This window comes from Hermetia illucens, chromosome 4 (assembly GCF_905115235.1).
Source record: "Hermetia illucens chromosome 4, iHerIll2.2.curated.20191125, whole genome shotgun sequence".
Classification (NCBI taxonomy): domain Eukaryota; kingdom Metazoa; phylum Arthropoda; class Insecta; order Diptera; family Stratiomyidae; genus Hermetia; species Hermetia illucens.
Genome location: NC_051852.1, coordinates 114,954,336 through 114,967,218, shown reverse-complemented (window position 1 = coordinate 114,967,218; position 12,883 = coordinate 114,954,336). Strand labels below are relative to the sequence as shown.

Genomic DNA, 12,883 nt, shown 5'->3' with positions numbered 1-12,883 from the left:
CGACAGAAGGAAGACTGGTTCTTGCTTCGGATTTTTCTGCATTAACCACATCAACAACCTATGGATCATTTTTTAGCATTGCGGGTAGCGTAGATGTTCTCTTCACCTGCTCTTTATCGATTTCGAAAAGGCTTTCGACAGCGTGAACAGAGAGTATGTCTGGCATGCTCTACGTAGGAGGACCATTCCGGAAAAACTACAATAATAGCTGTTATTAGTGCAGCATACAATGGCGTGAAATGTTATATGCTATATCAAGATAAAATCTCACAGAAATTTGGGTCCCAAAACGGAATCCGCTAGGGCTACATTTATCACCGATATTATTTCTTTTTGTTATCGGTGACGTTCTTCATGCTGCCTAATTCGGAAGACATGCAGCACTTCAATGGGCCATGACATCTATTCTCATCTCCTCAACTACTCTTGACATCAGTTTGCTCTCTCACCGGATCTAGCGCCTTGGCCAAATGGCTCTGGATTTGAAAAGAAAGGCAATTAAAATTAAACTGAAGGTAAGCACGAACTAAATCAATAACTTCATTCCTCCTATCTGGATTGATGGGTAAAACATCGAAGGTGTTAACCAATTTGTATATCTAGAAAGCGTTGTTTGTGCCGTTTGCACAGTGCCGTAAAAAGGAAAGGAGTATCATTCAGAGTCTCTTAATTTCATTCCATTTCGGCAAAAAATGTCCAGCTTTTATTGCTGGAAGTCATGCATAAGCTAGGGAAAACAAACTTCTGACAACCTTCGACCGAAACCAACCGTTAGTCGTTTTCAATAGACAAAGGCTATAACCGTGGAGTCAGTCCCTATCCGAGGCATTGTTCGTCGCAATTTGCTGATTGCTAGCCCATACATTTCTATCCATTCTTGTGGCCAAGCAGGGAACACTTTCAGTGTATTCTTAAGTCTCAGCTGAAAAAGCCTTACACGGAATCAATGGTTAACATTGCGCTCGTTCAAGATTATTACAGAGAGATACAAAATAATACATTCCCAGCCTAAGCTCAAGAATTTAGGCCTAGTGATGGTCCAACAGCTAAATTAAAAGTTAAATGTGGAGGGTGCAACAACCAGAGCAAATAACACTGGAACACTGCTGGTGAGAACGCTACCGAATATTGGTGGCCCAAGGCCGTCCCGTCACCTACTTGATTCAAGGGTGATCAATCCGGTTCTACTATATGCAGCCCCAGTGTGGGCAGATGCACTAAAAAAGAAAGTAAATGGAAGAAAAATGGGCGCTGCATATCGATTATCAACATTTCGAACATGTTTCGCCTACCGAAGAATATCCGAAGAAGCAACCTGTGGGAGCAGAGTAGGACTATCGCCAAGTTCCCGAAACCGAGTCAAAGAAAGGATATTTGTAGCATGGATCCTGCGATATCGACCTAACATAAGTTTTGAACGGACATGCAGGTTATCGACTTGGGCATGATGATTCATCATATTCCCCAATGCCCGAGATTCGCGGTTCAAAGGACCGCATTAGAAGCTACAACTAGGAAGTGCTGCACAGCCGAAAATATGATCGAGCACATGTTGAAATCGAAGGTCGTATGGACTTCAGTTAAAGAAGGGAAAGCAGCCATCCATAAGAAGCTTAAACAAGAGGAAGACAGCCGGAGGAAGGAACGAGTGAAGAGGGCAATCTGAGCGCCAGTGCAGGATAAATTCTTTCTGGAGCAGCTTTGTTAGTACCAATTGTTTCAATACTAAAATGTATGCAAGAACCATTTCTCCAAGTTTTACATTTAGTTCCATACCGGTAACAATTTTCAACAATCCGCAAGCCACTGAAATCAAAGTTGGAATTACGATACATATTTCATTCATAGGCATTCACGTTCAACTCTCTCCCAACCAGTATATGACGTCCAGTATTTCCCATCACTTTGTATCTTCTTTTTCTTTCACCTTTATCCCGTCTGATCAGAATATAGTCGTAAGGCCTTCAAATCACCATCCAACCTAACCGCCATTGTTTCGGCAGGCCTTTTGGTTGCTCCCCATAGACTTCGATGTTCAGACTAATCTTGACAAGTGAATTTTCGTTAGCGCGAATTACGGGACCACGGGAAGACGCCTCTCTCCCACTTTTTCCCACGATATTGATCGAACCAAGGCGTGTAACGACACTAACCCAACTCAACATCTTCGTCTCCATTACCGCGAGACGCCGTTCATTATCTTTTAGAGTCGAAAAACACTCAGAACCAAAGAGGGCAACAGGTCAGATGGTCGTTGCAACTTCCATCACAAAGAATGCCAGTTGTAGAAAGCCACTTCATCCAGATTTCGCTAATGCGTGAAAAAATTTCCTTACACAGTTCACCATTGACTATTTGCATTGATCCGAGATATTTAAATCACTCAGTTCTAGGCAGGTTATTGACACTAACAATAATAGTGTCTGTTTCACCGGGGTCGGTGGCTAAAAGTCTGTTTTAATTAAACTGAATCTGAAACCATGTTGCATGACAAGGCGACTTAAAACGGCCGTTGATACACCAGTTTTTTAATGCAACTTCATCCAGGCTAGAATGCATAAAGCAGTGTATAGGGGCCTGAAAGTTGGATGTCTCGTGTGATAGTGTCCATAACAAGAACAAAGAGAATTGATGAGGAGTGCTTCCTTGGTAAACACCGACAGAAACATGAAGCGGTTTGAAATAGCCGCAACACTTCGAACTTTACTTTTCGGATCGCGGTAGAGCAATTGAACTCGGCGTATGAATTCTTTCGGCACTAGGTGCTGTCATACCACATATCGCATGAATTTGAGTGGCACACGCTTTCTCCAGAGCCAGAAATGTTTTAGGTCACTGTTTGACAGATGCACAATTTTTCTGCGTTGAGATCCAGATTTTTCTAAAATATTGATATGCAGTGCCGGAAAAAAAGTATTCGCTCTCCATCCTAAAGTTGTAAAGGCGGTATAGCATTGTAAGGGTATTATATATATTCTTAATTACTACTTTTTACTGCAAAGCAATTCATTATTTACATGTATGTCAAAATAATTTTATTTTCAAAATGGGACAATGGCATATCAGGAAAACAAAGTAAATGTTTCATTTATTGCATAAATTAACGGCAAAAAGTATTCGCTCTTAAACAGATTTACAACTAAAATTGTAAATTTGGTAGTTTGTGGGACGTCCTTTAATTTTGATAATAAGTTGTAAATGATTGGGCCATGAGAGTATTAGCTTTTTAGTATATTCCAGAGAAGTTTCTTCCCATTCTTCTGTAAGTGTAGTTTTTAGCTGCGTCTTATTGAACATTTAATGTTGTCGAAGGCGTTTTCATCCCATCATCCCATAAATGTTCTATGGGATTGACGTCAGAGGACTATGGTGGAGTATTTAGGGTGTGAGGAATATTATGCAAAACCCACATTCGTCTCAAGCCGTATGCTTGGGATCGTTGTCATGTTGGAAATAATAATAAATAAATAATAATTCCCAAAACCTAGTGTTTCAGTACTTGCTTTTAAATTTTCCTTGAGAATATTACGATAAATAGTCTTGTCCATATTTTGGCCGATAAAAGCAAACTTCCCAACATAAGACGATGCCATACACCCATAGACTAAAACTCCACCTCCACAGTGCTTTACTGTGCTTATGATATTTTTAAACTCTAATTCGGTACGGGGCTTTCTTCAAACACTTGTACGTCCATTGCATTGAAAAATATTGTATTTACTCTCGTCTGAGAACAAAACTGTGTACTTTTCATTTGGTACTGCTTTGTAAACCCAAGTCCTTTCTTTTGATTCACTTTGCTAATGCATGGCTGGATTGTTCTAGAGTGCACTTCTTTAACAAATTCTGTTTTCACACACTCTTGTAACTTTGTTGATGTTATCGTTGGCTCTATTTTAACATACTTTATCAATTTTCGTTCTTCGCTAGGAGTTAAACTGTATGGACGACTACCCTGCGTACCACTTTCCAAGCTTTTGGCTTCATGAAACCTATTATAAACACTTCTCACTATACTTTTACTTCTATTAACTACATTTGCTACTTCATTGAATAGTTTTGCACTTTCACGTAGATTGATTACTACTATATGTTGCTGTTTTTCTCTCTGCGGCAAGCGATAAAAAAACTGTTGGAATGTGGACATCAGTTGCACCATCTTTTCATCGACTTTAAAGCCGCCTATGATAGCAAGCCAAGATAAAACTGTACACGGCCATGAGAGAATTTGGTATCCGGACGAAATTGATAAGACTGACTAGGCTAACCCTGACCAATGTGCGAAGCCAGATAAAAGCAGCAGGATCACTCTCAAGAATATTCAACATCAACAACGGTCTACGACAAGGGGATGCTCTATCATGTGTCCTCTTTAACCTGGCCCTCAAGAAAGAGATCCGTGATGCTGAGGTAAATTCAAGAGGTACGTGTGTAGGGCGCTGGACGTTGGATATCCCCTGGGGCGCTGGACGTTGGATATCCCCTTGGACGATGTCCATAACAAGAACAAAGAGGAGTGGTGAGAGGGCGCTTCCTTGATGAACACCAACAGAGACACGAAGCGGTTTTGATACACCCGCCATACTTCGAACTTTACTTTTCGGATCGAAAAGGACTATTTGTTGACTATGATTGGGCAAGGACGAATACTTTTTTCCTTTAATTTATGTAATAAATAGAGCATTTTCTTTCTTCTCCTGTTTGTTACTGTTCTAATCTGTAAATCAGATTGTTTTTGGTATGCATACACATAGCGAATTGTTTTTGAGTAAAATGATAATTAAGAATTCGAATACCCTTGCAATGCTATACCTTCTTTGTAACTTTTTTTTTTCGGCGCTGTACACATTCACATCCAAATTCCACTTCACGAATACCACATTACCCACGCCACCCGCGCCGTAACAGCCAACCCACCATAACACGTATTCCGTACGACGGTGTCAGGATTTCAAATTCGCTCACTGTATGTACAGCTGCCCTCTTGCATTTCACAAAAGGATCCATAACTAGAAGAACCTAAACTATAGTATACGAACTATTAGGACCAACGTAAGGACCAATGGTACTCGTATATCTTAAGCCATTGGAAAAGAAGAAAGCAAACTAGACAATCATATCAATTTACACATTTTTTAGCCCCCTTCCCCTCTAAGCCATCAATTTGCAAATGATCGATTGAAATGTTTCCAGTTTTACGGCGGAATGCCGACGCAAATACGTAGAAATCTATCCATCTTTTTTATGGTAAACAACTCTATTTAGCCGCGCACTATCTTTGATAGCAAACTTCAATTTTTTTACGTTTCTGATAAATTTCGTGCCAGTCCCATCTTTTTTTTGGAACTTAACATAGTCCAATTTGATTTTAGGGGCTTCCCCGAAATACTAGCTAGAATTGCTTTTTAATTGCGCCAAAATGCAATCAAAAATCAATTTAGCGACAAAAGATATCTCCACCTGTCCCGAATTTCCACCGAATTACCAAGAAAACAAAAGCACCTTCGGCGGCAACCCACCTCATTTTCACACTCACCGCCAACCGCTGCACCGGCCTCGCACCGAGACTGAATTGAAACGACCGAGGATGACTCATCGGCCCGAGAATTGCTCACCGGCATGCCCGCCGCTGCCTGGCTGCCGCCCACCGCCCGCGCTCGTCTTCGCGGGAGATTCCGTCTTTGATTTCAGTCCCCAGTTCCATACCAGCGCTGCTGACGTTTTTTTCTGTGGCGGCAACGTGCTCTCGGATTGCATTTCTTCAGGGGTTCGCGGATGCGTTGGCATCTTGCGTGCGGATTTCGGGTTCCTCATTCAGTGCGGATCGTTGGCGGCAATTGCCACCGCGGAAATCGACAAGGTGGACGCGGCAATCCAAAGGACTCGAGCCAGGCGAAAATCAATCAGCAACTCACGCGGAAGACTCCGGCACGGCTGGTCGGAGCAGTGACTCATCGCGGACAGTGTTATCATCGCCATTCGGTGTGGTTGCGTCGTTGCGGTCGCGTGTGTTCCAGCGCTCCCCGGGGAGCCAGTGGCCCAAATAAGTGCGTCCCTTATCAGTGTCTTATCTAGTTCCCCCTTATCAGTGTTGTGGTTCTGAAATTAGCATAAACACCAGGCGCCATGGACGCGGAGCGAATCTAAAAGCGCGCCCCAGCCTCCCCTACGCAGCCACCGTCGAGCTCCTGCATCTCGTCCAGTTCGGAAGGAAACTCCGAAGATTCCAAGATGACGTCACAGTACGTCTTGCTGAAGGTAAGAGCGGGACGGGCAATTGTTTACGTTTTTTCTGTACGTGGCGGGCGGATTCATCTCCGTGAGTCACTGCCGCTGGTGGTCTGGTAGATTTCTGATGCTAAATGGTTTCATTATGTGTTGTCGTTTTCATTGTTATTGTCGCGCTGCGTCATGTTCCGGGCCAGGCGATTATTGTCACCGAACTCGGTGTCTTGCCGCACGCAAATGGGGCGACTCTCGTTATTCAGTCGCTGCATGTTTACATGCCAGCGATGGAGTTCGATAAGTGATGCGAACATCTTTTCTGCTGTTTTGGTTTCGCGCACGGAAAATATGGGCGCGTTTATATATATTTATATGGTAATGTCAACAATAAATAATTGATAACGCGTTCGCTGGTTTCACATGCATATGAATGAAAGACGACCAGGAAGCCATGAAAGATTCGTAGCCAAGTTCGCTAGGACTTAACGCTGGAATGCCAACTGTTTCTTTCAATCTTAGAAAAGTTTCTTTTCGTTATTTCCCTTCATAGTCCAGCCAATAACGGTGGAAACGCATTGTTCTCTTCAAAATCGTTCAGTAAGGCATGAATCTACGTGAAAATTTATTTGAAAAGTTACAAGATGCGCTCTTTATTGAAGAGAGTAAATACCATTCCTTATTGAAAAAATAGAAAATCGTAGAATAAATGATTTAATAAATTGGAATATTGTAAATGAAGATTGGTTTTTGCTCTGGAACGTTTCCATCCTTGAAAACCTCGGAAACCACATCTTGCGGATGATTTTGTTGACATAATATTGATACTATTATCAGAGACAATTTGAATAAACGGGTCCTGTAGAACCCACACTGCTTAACAAGTAGCGGAATTTCATACAATTTGACTTCACTATAAAGAAAATCCATATTGAAAAGCTGCTAATTATATGATTGCCATTAACCCCTTGGTAGGGTATAGCGCGTGAACCACACCTACGTACCATCGTTCGCAATTGTCTGAAATGCCCATCAGCTCTTCCCACGACGCTCTACTATTCTACACGTCGGCATCTTGGGAGAGTGGACTCCACTACATGACGTAACCCGGAACGCAATAGTCCCCCTCCTCAATATGTGACCGATCTACTGCCACTTCCGCCTGCAGATGACAGTGCGTACGAGTGCCAAACCTGTCCGCCGACTAAGTTTCTCATTTGAGGTAGTATCAGACCAACGCACTTCGATGATTCGACGAAAGCTTGAAGCTTTTGAGTAACAGTGGAGTTCACTTTCCATGTTCTACTCCCACATAGCAACTCAGAAAGAACATTGCAGTGAATAGTCTTGATGTTGGTGTTGAGGTAACTGCAGCTGCAAATTTTAGACAAGGCAGCGAAAGCCGTCTAACGGTGTTAATGCGTTAGGCAACATCCAGTTTTTTGTCACCGTCAGCAGAAACCACGTTTCCTAGATAAATTGATTGACGCCTTCGATGCTCTGCTCATTTATGCAGAAATGGAGAATGTGATGACTCGTCAAACTGAGAACCTTGTGTTTATCTTCAGTCTAATTCTACTTGCCTCTCTTTCCAAATCTAGATCCATTTGGCCAAGGTCCCTAGCCCGGTGCGAGAGCGAATGAGCGTATGCAGAACCTCACCGAATGCAAGACAGAATCACATGCTCCGTTTTTCACCTCAACGTCACCCAAAATTTTACCTGAGTGCAACACGTGACATTTTACGCCATCATATGTAGCTCTGATAATAGCTATTAGTTTATCCGTAATGTCCCTCCTGCGTGAAGCACACTCTCTGTTCACGCTATCGAAACCTTTCTCGAAATCGATGAAGAGCAAGTCAAACGAAGATCTAAACTCTGCATGTGATCAATGCAAGTGGATCCGGGGCGGAGGCTAACCTGCTTTCTATCGATCAAGTTTTTGAGATGTTCTCTGATGTGACGGCAGGGAGCACACAGATACCCCTCCAATTATCACACTGAAAACGGGTCCCCTTCTTTGGGATCTTGATGATCATCCTCTTCTTCCACTCTCTGGAAAAGGTCTCGGATTTCCGTACGGGTGAAAACCGCAGCTCTGCAGTAACTGCAGTTGCAGCGATAAATAACTCTGAGGGGAGACCATCAAGCCCAGCAGCCTCACTGCGTGTGAGTGCGAACTGCGGCATCTTACGCTTCCCTGACCAGCGCAATACCAAATTCTCTCTTGTCACTGCGTACACTACATTAAACTTCTCGGAATTTCGGTCGATATCGATGTTCGAACACGTTACGCCCGCCTTCACTCGCAGCACTCAGTGAAGCGTTCCATGCTTTCCATTCATCGATCCACTTCCATGATTCTGCAGTCAACCAGATCTTATGACGCCCCTTCGGGACGTAGTCGACGACTTGCCATTCAATCAGCAAAATGGTCATACGAACAATCAATGTCAAACTCAGGGGGTTGCAGCTCTCCAACCCTGCGAGAAGTGGCGGACGCAACACCCAAGTGAACGTAACCGACCATCAGATAGTCGCTTTCAAGGCGGATGCCAGCGCGTCTTTTATTACGCACGTTCAGGAGACAATTCCTAAATTTGGTTCTGAACGCGAAGTGGTCAATCTGATTGCTCCTACGATATCGGTCAATTTAAACTCATCTGACGTTATGGCTCTGTACTTGAACAATATCCCACCAATGACATTGGTGGAAGTTGTAAAAACCTATGACCCTCTCACTATAACCGTTGCGGTCGCTAAGACCCTGTTTCTCCATCACATGTTGATGAATTTGGCATTAATATCACCCATCACGATCACAATGTCACCTTTAGCCAAGGTTCCTTGAACTGTGTTTAATTGCTGGTAGAAAACATCCTTCTTCACTACACCGAAGTTCCGTTGATGCATACCATTGTACAATTGTGATGCTTCTTAACCTGTACCGGAATGTTGCAGTTAGAAGTCTGGCAGAAACCGACTGCCAGGTACGATAGCCGTCAGAAGCAACCTGACACCGGATTCACATCTGCTACCACTTGGCTTTCCAGAGTACACTGCCGCAAGAGGGAAACGCGTACTCTCCAGAGTCCCATCATCTTACTCCGCTTATATCCCCAGAATGTCGAGCTTATATCGCTGAAATTCCCAAGTTGGAGAAAGCGAGCATTCTGAGGACCCTCGCTACCGTTATCGAAGAGCTTGTGCACATTCCAGAAAAAAAACATAGTCCGTTTTCGATAGCCAAAGGTCGTTACCGTGAATTCAATTTCTATCCGAAGCATTGTTGATGTTTCAATAGCAATAAAATTTGAAAATTTTCGGGTTGCTAGCCCACAAATTTCCATCCCTTTTAGTTAATCGGCTCTTACGACCAACAGGGAAGACTTTGAGTGTATTGTTAAGCCCCAACTCACAGGTCCTCCTAAAACCGTTCGCAATTTTCTTCACAGAGATGGATTAAGCGCCTATACTCTAAAGAAAAAGTCATCGCTTTCCAAAAGAAGAAGTTGTTAATAAAACGGAAAAGCTTTGAAAAACAGTTATTTTTTGTGACGAGTCTGAATTCATTTCGGTTCCCATGGTCTGCAGTTCTTGTTGAGACGGGTGGTCACTGCCTTAGAAGATCGTGGTATTGAGCCGACAGGTAAATGCGGCGGTGGCACGATCATGATGTGGGGTGCCATGGCGTCTGAAAGAGCAGCATTACCAAATATAAGCCAAGAAAACGTCACTAAAATAACATACCCAGCCAGTACATACCAGCTAAGGTTACTGTATTGGGCTTGCCATCTGATATAACGATAGAGTATGGGTCCTCTACAATGTCAGAAGGGTTCATGCTCAGCCATCGCGGAGCCCGGATTTAAATCCTATGAAGCATTAGTTGAAAACGAGTTACGCAAAACAAAGGTATTATAATAGGCAAACAGAACTTGCCGATATCACATAAAGGACATTAGAAAGTCTATTCTGGCGGAAGTTACCGGAAAACTTATAGGATAAATGAAAACAAGACCTCTTGCAATTTTGAAAGTAAATGGTCACCATACAAAATATTCATTTGTTCAATTGTTATCATAAATTTGTTTGATTTCACTTTTGACTGTTTGGTCTTTGTCTTTCAAAGTGACGTTATTTAAAAATCGAAGAAGCGAAAATGGAATATCTTTATTAACATCGATCAGTATCTTATCGCCGTCAGGGTATTTATCCATTCGACATATAATGCTTCTGAGTTTTCTGCAAATTAATTTGGAAGCTACATCAACAAATCGAATTTCTTTTTCATCCACATTTCTGGCAACATATATATATTTTGTAAATCTTGGAAATTAAAGTGAACAATTGATTTACATATGCCGTTCTGAAATTAGAATAAGTGATTCTGATTTGCAAACTTACTGATAATCTTTGGCGTAACAATCTAATTGGATCAGGTCCTTCAAGTGTGTTTGAGCGCTTCATTCAAGACCGTAACGGAATACCACAGAATTACAGTACCCTGTAAGAGGCAATGTGATCAGCATTACGCTCGCCCGAGATTATTACCCTGATGTCACTCAGGTACTCATTCACAGCTAAGTCGACTGGTATCCGACGTCAAATCACGATGCAAATTCCAATCCCACTAGTGAGATTTGAACCGCGACTTTCCGTACGACAGCCTTGTGCTCTAATCCCTCAGTCATCCCAGTTTTAGAAATTCGTTTCCCGTTCATAAGGTATTTCTTATCTTTTATTTATTTTATATTTATATATAGCAATATTCTTGTTTCTTTCTTTGGTTAGGGTAAGAGAAAGCATCTCACTGAGTTCGACTCTAACCGTTTGACACATTACTTAGGGCTAACTTTTCCATTCTCTCGCCTTAAGGCGCTTTCTAGTTAGGCAATTCACTTCACCAAAGGAAGGGGTGGGAGGAAACGAATTATTAATTCAAACAAACCCTTGTCGTCCAATACCTCTTCCGGCCGAGGTTAATGTCCATGGCGAGAATCAAATCCTGAATTTAATGCACAAAACGACACAATCTTTCAGCGCCCCCATCTCTCTACCAATATTATCCTACCCCACACACAGTGAGGGAATTGTGCGTTCCAAATTTTGTGTTGGTAATACTGAAAACCCCCGTCCCCACTTAGAACCTAGATAAGCAAAAAACCTTACCATACTTTCGGATCTACCACGGACCTAAGTTGCCGCTACAGTCATTGAGTATATTTTGCCGTTTTTTATGGGCAAACACCTCCCTCGAATCCTCTGGCTTTCACTTGTAGCTAGTATTGTGTTCCTTAGCAAGAAGGGCAATGGAGACTAGTCCCGCGATTACCATCCGGCTGTGAAACAGCACGATAGGCAGACGACACCCAGAAAGCTCCCCGTCTCTTTATCTGCACAAGGCATTTACAATGCATTTCCTCGCCAAGAACATCAATCCAAACTTTCGCGACATAGAGCAAAACCGACTGCGTTGCATCATAAGAAGACGTAACGCCAGCTTCCCGCGACAAGTAAAAATGCCCCCCTTCAGGCCACAATGAATGCATCGAGCAATAGGTCCGGCCGATGGTGAAACACCAGTTTATATACCTTTGTCGGGATATCTTATTATTTCTGCGCCTCCTCCTTATTTTTCAAATAGAGGATTGCCTCTTCCAAAGTGAAAAGTGCCAATCCCCAGCGCCTTACACACTTTTGTAATCAACCCGAACAGGATCTGTAGGGAGTAATGTTCATACATTTCGGCCCATCTGTTTGGCATTAACGGAAAAGGGTTTTCGTATTGCCTCGATTTTCAGGTTTATAACGGAGTCCCCGCTGATCTCCATCCACCTGGTCAGATAGCTCCTGTCAGCATCAAGTTTTACTTTTTGCTCATCACACAGTGGAGGCTCCTTTTAACTGATCTATGCCCTGCACATTGTGCTAACTAGAGGAGGTTAAGATGCTTCCTCCGCCGGTCGGCAATTTCGCCGCCCACCAATGAATTGAAGGCTTGACACGGTCGGATACCTCCGGGGCATGGAAGCCTCGCAAACCGTCATTGTCACGTTCATAACTGAATTTACCACAGTGTCAGCATCAATGGCACTCCTCCCTGAAGTACCCATCACATCCGTCTCTCAAGACGCTAAAGTTCCGCTGGGAATGCTTCATTCGCAACCTGCGCACCGGAACGTTGGTATGGATCCGATGTTCAAAATGTCGACCCCTGTTCTCACGGCTATTATCAGGCATTACCCTGGCATTGAAATCAGAGTTACAATCCGCAAAACTCTTTTGCTTTTAAAGTCCGCTTGGGACTCGTTTCTTATAATGTACTACAATCGAACTGGAAATGGAGCAACAGATCAACTTTACACCTTTCATCCGATCACCATGAAAATTAGTACTGCGGTATGTAGTTTTTGATGAAGGCTGTTTTAGAGGTATTCACATTGTTGTGCAAATTAAATTATGCTGCAACAGATCAACTTATGCACCTTTCAACCAGTCATCATGATACATAATAACTGCGATTGCTGGAACATTAAATTCTAAAAATTATCGCAAATGCAACCCAATAAATCTAACAAGACATGCTTGCCAATTACCAGCCAGTAGAGCTTTTGAAATATCTGAACAATAACAGTCTCGGCTTTAAACAGAACCAA

The 12,883-nt window shown here is 42.8% G+C and overlaps 1 protein-coding gene across 1 annotated transcript in view; it reads left to right on the top strand.

Annotated features, from left to right (window-relative positions):
* The first annotated feature begins 5,703 nt into the window (after nucleotides 1–5,703).
* LOC119654485 (tyrosine-protein kinase Shark) overlaps nucleotides 5,704–12,883 on the top strand; it is a 52,079-nt gene continuing 44,899 nt past the window's right edge. Inside the window, exon 1 of the mRNA XM_038059905.1 lies at nucleotides 5,704–6,258. Coding sequence (XP_037915833.1) covers nucleotides 6,232–6,258 — 27 coding nt within the window. The 5' untranslated portion in view covers nucleotides 5,704–6,231. The remainder of the gene's footprint in view (nucleotides 6,259–12,883) is intronic.